The sequence below is a fragment of the Callithrix jacchus genome, chromosome 1 (assembly GCF_049354715.1).
Source record: "Callithrix jacchus isolate 240 chromosome 1, calJac240_pri, whole genome shotgun sequence".
Classification (NCBI taxonomy): domain Eukaryota; kingdom Metazoa; phylum Chordata; class Mammalia; order Primates; family Cebidae; genus Callithrix; species Callithrix jacchus.
In genome coordinates, this window is record NC_133502.1 from 119,739,103 (window position 1) to 119,754,693 (window position 15,591).

Consider the following 15,591-nt stretch of genomic DNA (forward strand, 5'->3'; position numbering starts at 1 on the left):
TTTATGTTGGCTGTGTAGAAACAAAGAGATTAAATTAGAACCTCATATACAACCAGATAATTCCTAAAGAGTTCTAGTCAAAAAAAATATGGAAGAATAGACTGACTCAGCAAGAAAGTATAAGTGAATGATAAATGAAAGTATAAATTAACTATAAATTGAATATTTTAATCTGTAAGACCACTCAGTCACATTTATAAATAGGGATTTACAAACATCACTGTTTGAATTTTTTGTAGTAACTTACAATATATCCATACAGGTTTAATCACTTTAGTAAAAATCATTTCTAAAAAAAATAAATAATGAAGTACATAATAAGCTGGCTCTAGATGTTTACCTTCTTCTTCAATTGGTAATATGCTGGTGTTTCTCCTCGAAGACAAAGAATCTTCATCTTTTTCATAATTTTCTTAAAGATAAAAATATTTTAATTATATCTTTAGTATAATCAAACACTTGAATTTTTCTAAATCCACCATATTTATTTGAACTCCGACATGAGAGTCTGTTTTTTAGACATAAACTTCTCAATAACTATATGTACTTAATATAAAGTTCCGTTAGTGGAAAAGAAGTAATACATTTCTCCTGTGATTTGCTCCTCTGTCTCTTCATAGTGCAATATATATAAATGGCATAAATATCAGAATGGTCAACAGTTTTAGAAATGAGACAGCATTTTTCAGCTGAAAGTCTGATTTTCTAAATAAACTCACCCATCAGTGAGCTACATAGGAATTTCAGTAATTTGCAGACATATTCATATACAAACAGCTTATGACTGACATTTCTAAATGTAGAATTAAAGTCAATTCTTTTAAGAAAAGCCTGGACATTTAGAATTATTATGAAGGTCACATAAATAATCCAGAGAGAAGAATATCCCCCTAAAGTAAGAACATTGCAATGACATCCAGAAATAAAGCAGAGACAGAAAGGTAAATAACTGCCTGTTTCCAACTGAAAAATGGTAACAATGAATAGGACAGGAAGAAAGTGGCTCTAGTCAAAAGCCTACTCTATAGTTTATAGACACATTGCTGCTTCCAGTTAATCCTGACTTTATTAAACTTCCTTTTCCCCCTTGATTTATAATGAATAGTTGAGGGTAAAATGCATTCTGATTAATTAAAAACCATTCTGAAATAGTAAGTTATTTCGGAATTAGAAAAAATTGCAGATAATATAAAGGTCTAACTAAAAACCAGATTAACCTAGGATTACCTTTGCCTAGGCTGGCATTAACAGGAGACAAATCTGCATCTTTTGTGATGTCTTCCCTTGACATGAGCTCGGCTTCCTGCTTCACTCCTCTCCTCATTAGTGTCAGAACCACAGTTTGTCCTGTGTGTCGCAATACCTCTACTGCTTGTTGATTAGTAAAACCCTGAAGGTTTGTACCATCTACCTGTGAAAAAAGATATGTCACATGTTAAATAAACAGATATTTGTATCAACAATTCACAAAATGTGTCTGTATAGTTTGTTAATGTGAAAAGAATGGAGAATAAGTATTCCCCTTATTAGGGAATGTACAATAAGACCCTAGTATTTATTTGGGAACCAGTATTAACATGGATGCACTGGAATCACTTGAGAGGTTTCTGTTTATTTTAATACAGATTCTGGGGTACCATATCTAGAAACTGAGTCACCAGTTCTTGGGTGGGGCACAGGCTTCTATGCCTTTTCTTTTTTCCTTTTTGTTGAGACAGGGTCTTGCTTCATTGCCCAGCCTGGAGTGCTGTGGTGCAATCACGGCTTACTTCGATCTTAACCTCCTAGGCTCCAGCGATCCTCCCACCTTATTATCTTCCCAAGTAGCTGGAACCACATGCACACACCACCAGACCTGGCAAATGTTTAAAATTTTTGTGTAGAGATGGGGTCTCCCTATGTTGCCCAGGCTAGTCTCAAACTCCAGGGCTCGAGTGATCCTTCCACCTTGGCCTCCTAAAATGGTAGGTTTACAGGTATTAGCCAATGTGCTCCACATCTACTCTTTTTAAAATATGCTTTTATATTCCTCAGTCGATCTCAATGCACAGTCAAGTTTGGAAAGTAGAACTATGCAGGATTAAAAGGCATAGGAAACAGCCATGAATGTGCTCATTGAGTGCACTGATGTATCACAAAGTCATATTTACATTGCCTTTCAAAAAGGAAATAAAAAAGTACTTTGCCTTTTTATTTTTCTCTCCAAAAAATACATCTGACTTTCCCCTTTTCACAAATGACAAAACATTCAAAAATGTCCCTGTGATCTTTCCAAAATATAGATATCTCCCCAACCCTCCCTTTTACAGAAAACTCCTTAGGACAGGGCTCCAAATTCTCAACATGGCTCAGAATGGCCTGTGCCAAGTGACCCACCTCCTACCGGCACCAACCTCATCTCTCATGATACTGTCCATTACTCTCTGCCCCCTCAGCCACAGAGGGCTCATTTCCATTCCTCTGACTTGCAGTGCTCCCTTCAGCCATGGAGTCTCTGCAAGTCCTGTTCCCTCAGCCTGGACTCTCTGAATAGCCTACTCTGGACCATGCTCTTTCTCAATAGCTTACTTAGAAAACACTTATAATTGCTTTATATCTCAGCTCAATAGCTGTTTTCATAATAAACTACCTTGATGTATTTGACTGCAGTCAAAGCCCCCTTTCACACATTCTTCCTCATAGGATTTTTCAGAATTTTTATTTTACATTTTCTGCCATTATGTGGTTTATGACTATATGCTCCAAGGACAGGCTCTGCATCACTTTTGCTTATAGTAGTGTCACCAAAACATGGTGCTGTCCATACCGTAGATATTCAAGTAGAGAGTCACTGGCTCATAGGTCAAAAACATATTTATAAAGCAAATTATATTTTGAGATAGATATAGATTTTAACAACATGTTGTTTAATTCGAAAATCACAGCAAAAAATTTGAAAAAGTAGAGCAATACATTTAATATTGAAATTCAAAGTCATTAGTATTCCTTAAAATTGCAAAATGACTATAAAACAACTGTACATGTAATGCTTTCCAAGCATAGTGGGGCAATATTAGGCACTCAAATATTTACTAAGTTAGAAAAGATTTAGATTTTATAATCTGTAATTCATATCTTTACTAACTTAGTAAATATGTGAAAATAATAAGATCTAGATCAAGGCTGGGCACAGTGGCTGATGCCTAGTTATCCCAGTATTTTGGGAGGCTGAGGCAGGAGGATTGCTTCAGCCCAGCAGTTTGAGGCCAGCCTGGACAACATGCCAAAACCCTGTCTCTATAAAAAATACAAAAATTAGCTGGTTATATTGGCACATGCTTGTAATCCCAACTACTCAGGAGGCTGGGGTGAGAGGCACTTGAGCCCAGGAGGTTCAAGGCTACAGTGAGCCATGATCATGCCATTGCATTCCAGCCTAGGCATCAGAGTGAGACCCTGTCTTTAAAAAAAAAAAAATCAAAAAATCTTTTTCTAGAAAAAGGTTCTTTGGAAAAAGTTGTGCCCAAGACAGAGTACCCTTACTGCAAAGGTTTCTGAAGGAATAGAATTAAACTTCTTTTTTTTTTTTTTTTTGAGATGGAGTTTCGCTCTTGTTACCCAGGCTGGAGTGCAATGGTGCAATCTCAGCTCACCGCAATCTCCGCCCCCTGGGTTCAGGTAATTCTCCTGCCTCAGCCTCCTGAGTAGCTAGGATTACAGGCACATGCCACCATGCCCAGCTAATTTCTCGTATTTTTAGTAGAGATGGGTTTCACTATGTTGACCAGGATGGTCTTGATCTCTTGACCTCGTGATCCACCCGCCTCTGCCTCCCAAAGCGCTGGGATTACAGGCGTGAGCCACCACGCCCGGCCTGCTGCCTCTGTTCTTTCTCCCTACCTCCACTCGGCTGATTCCCTGTTAGAAAAACTAACAAAATATAACAGAGAAAATACTGCAACAAAACTGGAAACCAAAGAAGCACCAAGATCCCTAGACCAGCTGAGGAATTTCTACTAGAAATGGTCTGGGCATGGCCAGAACTAAGGCAGGCCAACGGAATCTTCATATGTGTGGGAATAGCCTGTTTGTTCTATAAGAAGAAACTTCAACAAAAATCAAACAACACCCTCTTATTAAATGAGGCAGTCAGAGGGCATATGTGGATCCTAATCAGTAACTCTAAGAAACACACCAAATACTAAAGGCCATACTAAGCTGGGTTGCATGTAGCAACACGGAATTACTTTAATTGTAATGAGTATTATCTTAACCACACATGTGCACACATGAACACACACAACCCCAACTAACTCCTTGCTACCACAGCAAACACAGAAAACAAAAACAGAGGCAAAATCCCCCCGTGTGATGCTCTAGCACTGGTTTCCTCTCCATTTTGTTAATCTACAAAAGAATCAAGTGAAGCTACAGTAAATGTAAACTTTCCCCTTCCCTGTCCACTTTGCCAATTCCTGAATCATCTGGACAAAACCCATACAAACTGCAGCAGAACCCATCTCAACTTCTATCTGTACAAGCCAAAGCCCAGTTATTTTTTAGAATGACTAAAGGTCATGGGATATGAAATAAGATACCACAGTCCAAAAAGAAGGTTGCACACTGAAGATCCATGCATGTATCTTCCTATGAAGCTGTTATTCGCAGTGAACAGGAATAAAGATATTTCCTCAAACTTACTATCAAAATAATTCACATTCCCTTGTATTTATGAAGCAGTTACAAAGAAGAAACAAGTATCTACAAAAAAGAAAAAGAAAACTTACAATGAAGATAGTCAACAAGATTTTAAGTACCACAAAAACAGAGTCAGTAAATGGAAGACCAGGTCAAGCAGTTTTCCAATATCTCAGAGGAAAAGAATAAACAGATAAAAATGATCAGAAACAAAGCTAAAGACACAGAGGCTGATCTAGGAAATGTAACATACTAATAAAAGAAATTATAAGGAGAAGATGATAAATGAGGGGGAAAAGTCAAACAAATGATTAGGGAGAAGGGAAACTTATCCAACTCTACAAATCAAAAAGGCACATGAAAAACCAGAAAATGATGAGAAATTAAAAAAAAAACTCGCACCTGAATGTATCCTGGTAAATTTTTTTTATTTCAAAGATAAAAAGAAATAAAATCTACCAACCTCTAGGCAGCAAAGAGAGAGACTAGGCTACCTGTAGAACTGTGGTAAAGAAATTACAAACCAAGAATCTTATGTGATGTATGAGAAAACAGAAATGGTGCTTGAAATGCTATGATTATTAATAGCCTATACCAAAGCAGTTGTAAAAAGGGCCACCATGCAGAAATTTAAACTAGGTGGTAAAGAACTACAATTCACACACATTCAGAACATAAAAGAGCTGAGTTGTTGTTAAAGGTTAAGAAAAATTTAAGAGGAAGATTTTTTTAAAGAGTAAAGAATGCTCTAAGTCCCTTCTCTACCCTACCCACCCAAGTATTTCCTCCTTGACCTCAAGACCAAAGTCACCTGCAGTAGGGACAATGCAGCAGATTGTGTATAATGCCTCAAGAGGATAAGGAAGAGGCAGTTTAGCTGCTTTGAATGTGGAGCCAGAGGAAAATGTTATGTTGGGACCTGCTCACCTGCCTGACTTTGCCTAGGCATAATCCAGAGGAGGACCACATAACCAGACTGAGGCAGGCTAAAGTCATTTTGAAACCTATCACAGAACCTCAAGTGGATGGGACCCAAAAGAGAGAATCTATGAAATAGACTGCTGGGAAATCAAGGCCAGTGGGAAGAAGAGTCAGCTACATAAAAAAATCTATCAACTGTTATTCATGGAAAGTTAAGTCAAATATATCTCCCTTGGAATCTCCTAAGAGTCCCAGAAGAAACCCTAAGAGAGTCAGTTCTGAACATCTGCCAGGCTTACTTAGCACAGAGCCACACTTCAGCAGTCAAAGACAAAATGCCCCTTCCTTCTGTCAACTTTTACACCATTAAAAACTACAATAAGGTGTGGGTATAAACGAAAAATTAGGTGGGAAGAGACAGACTGAGTAGTATACCTTCTATCCCAATGTAAGTCATCAGTTCATAGCAAGCTTCTAATGTGCCACTGGGTTCATTTGAAATTAGACTATTATTCAGTATGGAAAAAATTTAATTACTAATTTGCAACTGTGTCTGATAATTTTAATCGGCCACAGGATAACTTATTCTGTAAGAATACACTAAGACATGAGACTTGTCTAAGATTTCATCTAATAGAAAGAGAAGAACCTTCCCCATTAAAAATTAAAGTGGCAGTTGATGACAAAATCTTTAAAGTTGTTTAAGATTATACCTAATAAATCCTTTTTGTCCAACATTATTTGTTATCCCCAGCCAAATAATTAAAATATAAGAAGGCAACAGAAGAGATTCTCAAGAGACAAAAAGTTTAGAAAGTCTACCAACACATTCTCTTCCTGTAAACTTTACTCAAAACACTCTAGCCAAATGAGAGATTAATCAGATTAAAATTCAAAAAAATGTGTAGTATATAAGATCCAGTTCTGAGCAACAAAATAAGTAAAATTCTAATCTAAATAATAGCATATCAGCAACAAAATAGAATTTAATTGTTTCAAGTCCCTAAAATACAAGATAGTATGTAATAATCTGTTTGTAACAACAAACTGTAAAAAACATAACTATCCATGAATAAGCCTGCTTCGATATATCACAACAGACCTATATGTGCTTACGTGACTACCTCTCCTGGGTAAATTTTTAAATAAAATAAAATGAAAAAGTATAGACAAATATAATATGATGCTATTTAAATATAAATATATATAATTTTTCTAAATTTTAAACCATAAACTATTATTAGTGGCTACTATTAGTGGTTTCTATGAGAAGGTTTTCTAACCGTGTTCAAATTTTGTATTATTTAAATCTTAAAGGCAAAAATTAATCTAAAATAAATAAACTTGCTATTTACTCTCATAGTAATAAAGGAAAAAATGGCAAAAAATCTCAACGTTGGGGCTCCATGAAAATTCTTAGAATGCACAGAACTTGAGGCTGCTTTTTATCTGCAAAACATTTTTATTGCTCAGCTCTATTTAAAAATGAAGTTTTATTGAGAAAAAATCTAAAGTATGTGGTTTTGTTTATTTAATAACAATAAACTTGAAATATGTTTAAAAATGCATTTTTTCCTTTATCTTCTGAACTTGATGACTTGGATTTTAAAATGTATTCCTTACCCAAATGTCAGAGGATACTACTAGCACAAAAGAAATTGCTATAATAGAACAGTCATGAACTTTTAAAACCTAGACTTCTGTTCAAATTTCTCAGTTATTTTGATCTGTAATATGTAAATAAGAAGATCTATTTTCCCAGAATTATACCACGTGGCACTTTGTACTGGGAAGATACTCAGAAGCTGGTATTATTATTTAAAGAGTAAACAAGTGAGTAATAAACATAAAAATCTCCAAGGCTTTCATGGGAGTGGTTTCTGTTCAATATAATCAAACCCACGCTACATATATGCCAAAGTCACTAAAGCCTAAGGGGTATTGGTTAGCTCTGGTCCCACTTTATCCCGAGAGAGTCAAGAAGTCACTTCAGAACCCATGGTACCACAGAGAACAGTGCAGTAGAAAGAACTAGGTAGTATAATGGCATCAAACTGTCTATGCACTATCTCATGAAAAGAAGAGATCCAGGCTGGGTACAGGCTGTGATTACAGGCTCACACCTATAATCACAACACTTTGGGAGGCTGAGGCAAGAGGATCTGTCAAGCCCAAACCCAGGAGTTCAAGACCACCTAGCCAAGATTAAAAAAAGAGAGAGGGAGATCCAACACCCTCATAATGTACACTGCATACACCACAATTAACAGGAACAATTATAGGTGAGAAATACTAGCTGAAATAACATAAAATCTTGCCTCTGAGTGTACTCAACATAGCTTGCCAGGGCCTCCTTCAACATATCCTATAGATATAAAGAGAGAACTTCAATCTATTAACAAAGTTAAAGAACATCAAAGGCAACATTGGACACTTTTCCTTATTTATATGCTTATTTAGTAACTTTTTATCAATTATAATTACTGCTTTTAACATAGATCATTGAGTATCAAACTAAAAAGAATGAGTGTATGCTTTTATCTAATGACAAGTTTGGTCAACTTTTTGAAAAAAACGACAAAGTCCTTTTGTCAAATAATCAAATTAACAGAATACTAACATATGAAATGGGGAAAATGGAAACATTCAATCTATTCCTTGTCACTGTGATGCCTATAGTGAAACCCTAGGCGTCTACAGAATACCATGTGTAAATCAGGAACCTTGTAACAAAATAAAGTTTTAAATTACAAAATAACACTTCTTCAAAATAGTAAGAAATAATACCTTAATCTCATCACTTCAACTACAAAACAGAAATAGATTATACCTCTAAAAGCTGCTGTCAAAACAAAAATCAAACAATAGACAAAGACTGCAGTTGTGAAAATGCAACTGGATGTGAAGAACTTTACTGTAAATATCTCAGAAGTCCACAGATGGTGATATTTAGTACAAAATTAATCTATGATCAAAAGCACTGCACAACGTTCTCCAGGAATTTGAAATTTTTCTTTGTAGTTAAAGGATGTTTGCTAAAAATCAGAATATTGATGACAGTGAAGACAGTCGATTTTATTGAAAACAAGAAAACAATTCAGAGAAAAGATTCTTCCACCTTTATGTCAACAATTGCCTTCATCATTGACCTTGCCTAACAGGAATTGTATGTGAGATTCCACTTATAAAAGAATGAAGATAATGACAAGTTTAGAGGGAAGTTATCATGAGACTCTTTCAAATATGTAATCATTTTAGGCCCTCAATAAATAGTATTTGCTTAATTATTAAACTGCTATCAGCTATTTTCAATAAAATACTCATTTGATTTTCCTGAATATTACACAAGAGAAGTTTCCTTATCCCAAATTTTATAGGTGAAGAAACTCAATCAGGAAGTTTGATAAGTGGTAAAACACAGAATTATCATAAGTTTCAGCAATCCCACTGCTAAGTATACACCCAAGAAAAATGAAGACGTGTATCTACATAAAAGCTCGTACATGAATGTTCAAAGCAGCCTTATTCATAATAGCTAAAAAGGAGAAACAACCCAAATGTCCATCAATTGATGAATGAGTAAATAAAATATGGGATATCCATACAAAGGAATATTATTCAGCAATAAAGGGAAATGAAGACTGATACATACTACAACACAGATGAAACTTGAAAGCATTATGCTAAGCGAAAGGAGTCAGCCACAAAGAACCACATGTTGTATTATCCCATTTACATGAAATATTCAGAATAGGCAAATCCACAGAGACAGAAAGTAGATTGGTGGTTGCCTAGGTCTTGGAGAATGGGGGAGAAAGTGACTGCTACAGGACACTGAAAATGTTTTTAGGGTACTGAAAATGTTCTAAAATTCATTGTGGTAATGAATGCACAATTCTGTGAATATACTAAAAGCTATTGCATTGTACACTTTAAATGGGTAAATTGTATGGCATGTGAAGTATATTTCAATCAAGCTGATTTTTTTAAAAGCTTCCTAATTGATTAATATAGATAAGAGGGAAAAGAGTAAATTAGCTATGCTTTCAATTAGTAACTCAGCATCAGATATGGATTTAGACTCCTTATCTATTTCTTCTCTCTTTCATTACCCCCCGCAAAATGTATACTAATACATTTACATTGTATGGTAAAACAGAGATACACAGAGGAAGTTCATTTCAGACATAGAGTCAGATGAAGTGGCAAGTACAACTTGATCTTTAGAGTAGATTTCAGGAGGTGAACAGGTGTAAACAGGAGTTTCACAGAGCAAAACCCAAGAAGATTCACAGAGTTACATGGGCTTAAAGGGAGAGATGAACGTCTCCTCTATTTTTTAAAATAGTGGTAGAAAAACACATATTTACCATCTTACCACTTTGAAGAGTACAATTCAATAGTGTTAAATATATTCACATTATTGTGCAACAAGTCTCCAAAAATTTTTCATCTTGCAGAACTGCAACATTATACCCATTGAACAATCCCTCATTCCCCCTCTCCCCAGTCCCTGGGAGCCACCATTCTACCTTCTGTTTCTGTAAATCTATTTTAGATACTTTAAATAAGTGAAATCATCAGTATTTATCTTTTTGTGACTGACTTATTTCACTTAGCATAATGTTCTCAAGGTTTACCAGTGCTGAAGCATGTGATAAGATTTTCCTTCTTTTTAAAAACTGAATAATATTCTATTGGATACATATCACATATTTGTTTATCCATTCATAGATATTTGGGTTGCTTTCATGCCATGGCTATTGTGAATAATATTGCTATGGACAAGGACTCCCCTATCTTAACATCCTACCTTCTCATTATTATTAAGATTCTGAGAGAATAGAGAATTAAGCATAAACAAATACCTATTAAGATAAATCAGCATTCCCTCAAGATGTCTTTCAAAGGATATGAATATGTTTGGAAAAATAAAGACCTCACAATTTAAAAAGTTTAATAAACACTAATGTAAAACAGATACAGGCTTTTCTATTGCAAGACTTCTCATTCAATTTTTTCTTTTTAGAGATAAGATCTCATTCTGTTGCCAAGGCTGAAGTGTAGTGGTGCTCACTACAGCCTTGAACTACTAGATTCAAGAAATCCTCCCATCTTGGCCTCCCAAGCAGCTGGACTACAGGCACACACCATTGTGCCCAGACACATATATATATATATATATATATATATATATATATATTTCTTTTTTTTAGAGATAGGTCTGCATCTCTAAAAAAAATAGGGATTACAGAAATAAGTCAGCATACCCAGCTATCTTCAATTTTTCTATGTGCACTGTGAATTCATAGGACACAATATTGTATGTAGTTTTTCCCTAACTTATTTGACCAGGAAGTTTTGGTGCAGAGTCTCTTGAATTTCTGTTTCAGGCTATAGTTTGGGTAGTCCGATATCAACTAAACACTGAAATTAAAGTTAAACTCTTTTGTACACTGCCTTAGATAGTCATATGTTTAAAACATATTGATATTACAATGATAACAATAATAGCTTGCTCTAATTAAAAGAAGCTACATCTTTTTTTTTTCATTCTTTTATATTCTTAGGGCTGAAAAAAGCCCCCACCATAAAGCCAACAAGAACAGTATCATCTACTGATTAAAAAAAAAAATGCAGGCATCCCTAATTCAGATTCCAGTGCCCTAAAGGTCATGACATCTGGTCTCTACCTTTGGAGTATCTGCAAGTAAAGTGAAATAAGTGTAATATTAATGTAACAAAATCATTACAACCAGAAATCAGATATATCAGAAATTACTCAATAAAGAAGTCTCCCCTTTGGAACACGAGTAAAGCTTATATCTAATGCGTCTATTTTACTTTCACAAAATAATAAAAAGGGTAATTGTAATAACAGCCTCAAGTCACCAAAGCAAGCTTAAATTAGTACAGAGTTAACTGTAGCTCTCAAAACTAAGTAAACTAGGAGAATGCAATTCTCAACCATGAAAATTAACAAAGCTATTATTAAATGTGTAACTTACTGCTATAATTTGATCTCCAATTTGGATTCTTCCATCATGCTCAACAGCACTGCTTTTTGTAATGCTCTTTACAAAAATTCCTGAAGGTTCTAAGATTAGAAATAGGTTATTTTTCACAGTATTCAAAGCCCATTCAAAGAATATCCATCTTCAATTCTCCAAACATAAAGCTCTAATTCTGAATAAACACATATCATCTAGTAGAAACACAGGCTAGAGAATAAGATAATTGTGTTGTCTGTCTTAAATATATTATACACCTACACTAAATTATTCCTAAGGAAGTTTTCAACCAGTTTATCCAACAATCTGAAATATGTAATACTGACTCAATATTTTATAAGAGATAGATATCAGAGATAACTGCCAAGTTTAAAAGAATATTTAGTGCTTAAAATTACCCAATTTTTTATCTCCAATGTAACCAGCAATGGTAATTCCTAATCCTTGGACGTTTTTGGTGAGTTCTACATCAAATGTCTCACTTTCTTCACCTTTCTGGGTAGAAGCATCAACCTAAAATAAAATCAATAAATACAATGAGAAATAAACATGTTAAAGAAAAAAAAACCACACATGATAAGATAAAAGAAAGCCAAAGTTCTCTAGCAGAGAATTACAGTAGAGATGATTCTTTCAATACTGAAAACAGGGATAGGGCATCATCGTATTTTTGCTCAGAAAGAGATGTCAAAAATAAAGTTGAACCTTCCCTTATCAGAGAATACATTATTGTTTGTATATATTAAATTTTAAATCAAACAGTTTTTAATAGGAAATTGCATTTTCAGAGATGGCTTATCTTAATTTCTGAAGAAGTCAGGATGCAGTATAGTTGAAAGAACCAATGTTATTAATTCAGATCAGCAAGTTCAAATCTAGCTTTGCCACTTAATCTGGAAAGAAAATATCACTTTGCTCAACTATCAGGAAAAGAAAAACAACAACTAGACCAGCTACCATTTATTAAGCAGTTTGTGTGTAACTCAGAATTAAGACTCTACATGTCTTAATTCATTATTCCTCACAACAAGCTTATGAGGTAGGTATAATTATCATATGAATTTTTCTCTGGGGAAACTAAGGAACATAAACTTTTCTAAAAACAAACAGCTAACAACCTAGTAAAGGCAGAATTAAAATCCAGTTATTTCTATGCAGAGCCCCTGCTCTTAAATTATACACATTATATATAATCCCTAGGAAAATACAGAGGCCACAGTGCCCACCTTTTAGTTGCTACTATTTTATATTTATAGTTGATTCCAACACCATGAATATGAGTTAATCTGTCTGCAGATGTGTTAGTAAGAGGCTAATGTTTTATTTTGAAATACACCAAGGATGTATTTTTAATTGTACTTTTGTTTTATAAATTCAGTTTTTAATATGAAAAGCTATTTATAAGGAAAACATGCCTTCCTGCATTGGCATTCTGAATGATAGCTGAAAGTGGGTTTCTCAGATGTCAGCCTTCTTTAATGTATAGGGTTGTTATTAATTCTGTGTTGGACTAGAGAGCAAGTCTCCCTAAAATTAAGCATTAGTTGATCAGTACAATATATCATCAATAAGCTATTGGTACTATGTATCAGCAGATCCTACAGAGAATCCTGAGAAGAGCACAACAAAATAAAAGCAACAGATCCTAATGAATAGTCAGGTTGGGGCTAGCTGATGTTTTCTAATTTCTTTAAACAAACTCCGACAGTCTACTTAAATGAGATAATTTTACAGTAAAGTTTGATTTATTTTTTTCATTGCACATAATTATCTGTGCAAACTTAGCAAAAGTTTAAAGTTTAGATAATTACAAGAAAATGACAGGATGAAATCTGCTTCAATTGAAACAAATGTGTTTTCTATTTTTAATAAGACTTATGCGAGTGCTATTTTAGAGAGTGCCAATTTGACTATCGAATGGTTTTAAAAGGGGCACAAGCTTCAGAAATGATGATATGCACAGAACAGATATTTTTCTAAGCTTTCAATTACATCAAGTGGTTTTCAGTATTGCATTCATTTATATACCGCTGAATAAAATGTTTTGTTTACCACAAAAGAATGCCATTTAAACACTTTCATAAACAAGCATTCTTTCTTCACTTCTTTCTCTTTGCAAAAAATAGCAACCAAATTCAATCCTAAAAACAACAGAATCATGGAAATTACAAGTGTTCTAATAAAGTTTTAAAGGGCTTGTGGAGGAGGTTAGGATATGAAAAAAGAATTTGTAACAACTGCTTAGAAAAAGCTTTAATAGAACAAAAGATAGATGTTTTAGGTGTAATTCACTTCTTAAATATTTAAGAGATTTCTGGATGAATTATTTTGTTTTTATCCTCTATAGTCTTGTGATCTGTAAATCTACTGAAATAGCCACTACTTTCCAATAATTTTGAAATTTTCTAGCTCTTTTCATGTCAAGTTAAGGACAAGGATAGAATGTTATACATATGAATAAAGGTTTTGTTATAACACCAAAAGAATAACTTTTGTTTGAAAAATTACATAACTGGGTCAAGAATAACGACTACTTATTACAAATCTGGTAAGAGTTCTAAGACATACTTTAAAACAATAACACTAAAAGATTTTAGTAAGCCTTATTCATGCCCACCAAGCCTGCCACCACTCTTCAACCTCCACGCATTCAAAACAAAAACAAAAATAATATAGGGAAAGTTGATGAAAAAGAATGATTAGAACTATGACCCACTTTACAGAGCCTTCTGAGAGAAAAACAGAATTAAACATTTTAGGTATCAGTACCAAATAATTTCTAAACTTTTATCCAAACTTTAAAACATTTTCCTCATAAATGTGCTGCTTAAATAAAAATGTAAAATAATCTGGCATTTTTAAACAACCTATTTTCATTTCTTTTATACATTGTTCCTGATCAACAAAATATTATTAGTGCTAAAGCATCCCATATTTGAATTTTGTTCCATTCTTTAGCACTAATATATGAAGATTAGTAAGTCTAGTTTATAAGTAAATATCACTGTTTATCTAAGTGCTATTCCTCTGACGTTCACATTAACTACTCTTAACTACTTACCCTCAACTCTGGCGTAGAAGATGGGGATGAGGAGAGGGTGATACCCAAAGAGGTGGGTGCTGTATGTTCTTCTATGGCACCTCTTGCAATCATCAACTTAACTCTATTTCCACATTGCCTAAGGACTTGTGCTACTTGCTCACTGCTCATTCCTGTTAGATCTGTGTCACCAATCTTTAGAATGTGGTCTCCACTGCATAAGCGCCCATGCTGAGTAAAACAATGTGGAATAATTAGACTATTACTATTTTAACTGCATCAGATAAATCCTAAATGAGGAGAAGGGATTAATTTAAAAAATAGCAATAATATGAGTTACCAATCAGGACATAAAACATGTGGATATAATTTTAACTGTCTTTTGAAATATCCTGGCATCATTCAGTGATGCAATAAAGAAAATTCACAAATATTCCTTAGGTCAATAGTTCATATAAACTTTTCATTTTGACTTCTACCTATCAAGAGTTCATATGAACTTTTCGTGTTGATTTCTACCCAAATGCCTTTTTGTGAAATTTTTTGGAGGGAAAGAAGAAAATGCCATTAAACAAAGTTGTATGGAAGTCACTATGCAAATACATATTACCTAAAATGTGGTATAAACCACAAGAAAGCATTATATTAATACCACAACTTTCTGCCTGGCCATTTCTATTATAAATGTCCCAAAAGAACTCGTGTGCAGGTGAAATACTTGTGAAGTGAAAATTCAGAGAGATGTGAGGAGTGAAAAGCAGTCTTATGAGCCTCCATACTCACACAGCCCATTATGTTTCTGCAGTGATGGAACTCTTCTGCACTGCTCAATACAACAGCTATGGAGCACTTGAAATGCGGCTAGTCCAACTGAGGAACTGAACTTATAATTTCATTTACTTTTAATTAACTTAAATTTGAATTTAAAAAGTGGTAAGCAAA

The 15,591-nt window shown here is 34.2% G+C and overlaps 1 protein-coding gene across 48 annotated transcripts in view; it reads right to left on the reverse strand.

The window, feature by feature from the left end:
* MPDZ (multiple PDZ domain crumbs cell polarity complex component) overlaps positions 1–15,591 on the reverse strand; it is a 173,420-nt gene that overhangs the window by 94,836 nt on the left and 62,993 nt on the right. For all 48 annotated transcript variants that reach the window (XM_035305744.3, XM_035305723.3, XM_078369109.1 and 45 more), the window contains 5 exons: positions 14,671–14,880; positions 12,008–12,122; positions 11,607–11,695; positions 1,228–1,411; positions 341–412 (listed from right to left, as the gene is read on the reverse strand). In XM_035305744.3, the coding sequence (XP_035161635.1) occupies positions 341–412; positions 1,228–1,411; positions 11,607–11,695; positions 12,008–12,122; positions 14,671–14,880 (670 nt within the window). The remainder of the gene's footprint in view (positions 1–340; positions 413–1,227; positions 1,412–11,606; positions 11,696–12,007; positions 12,123–14,670; positions 14,881–15,591) is intronic.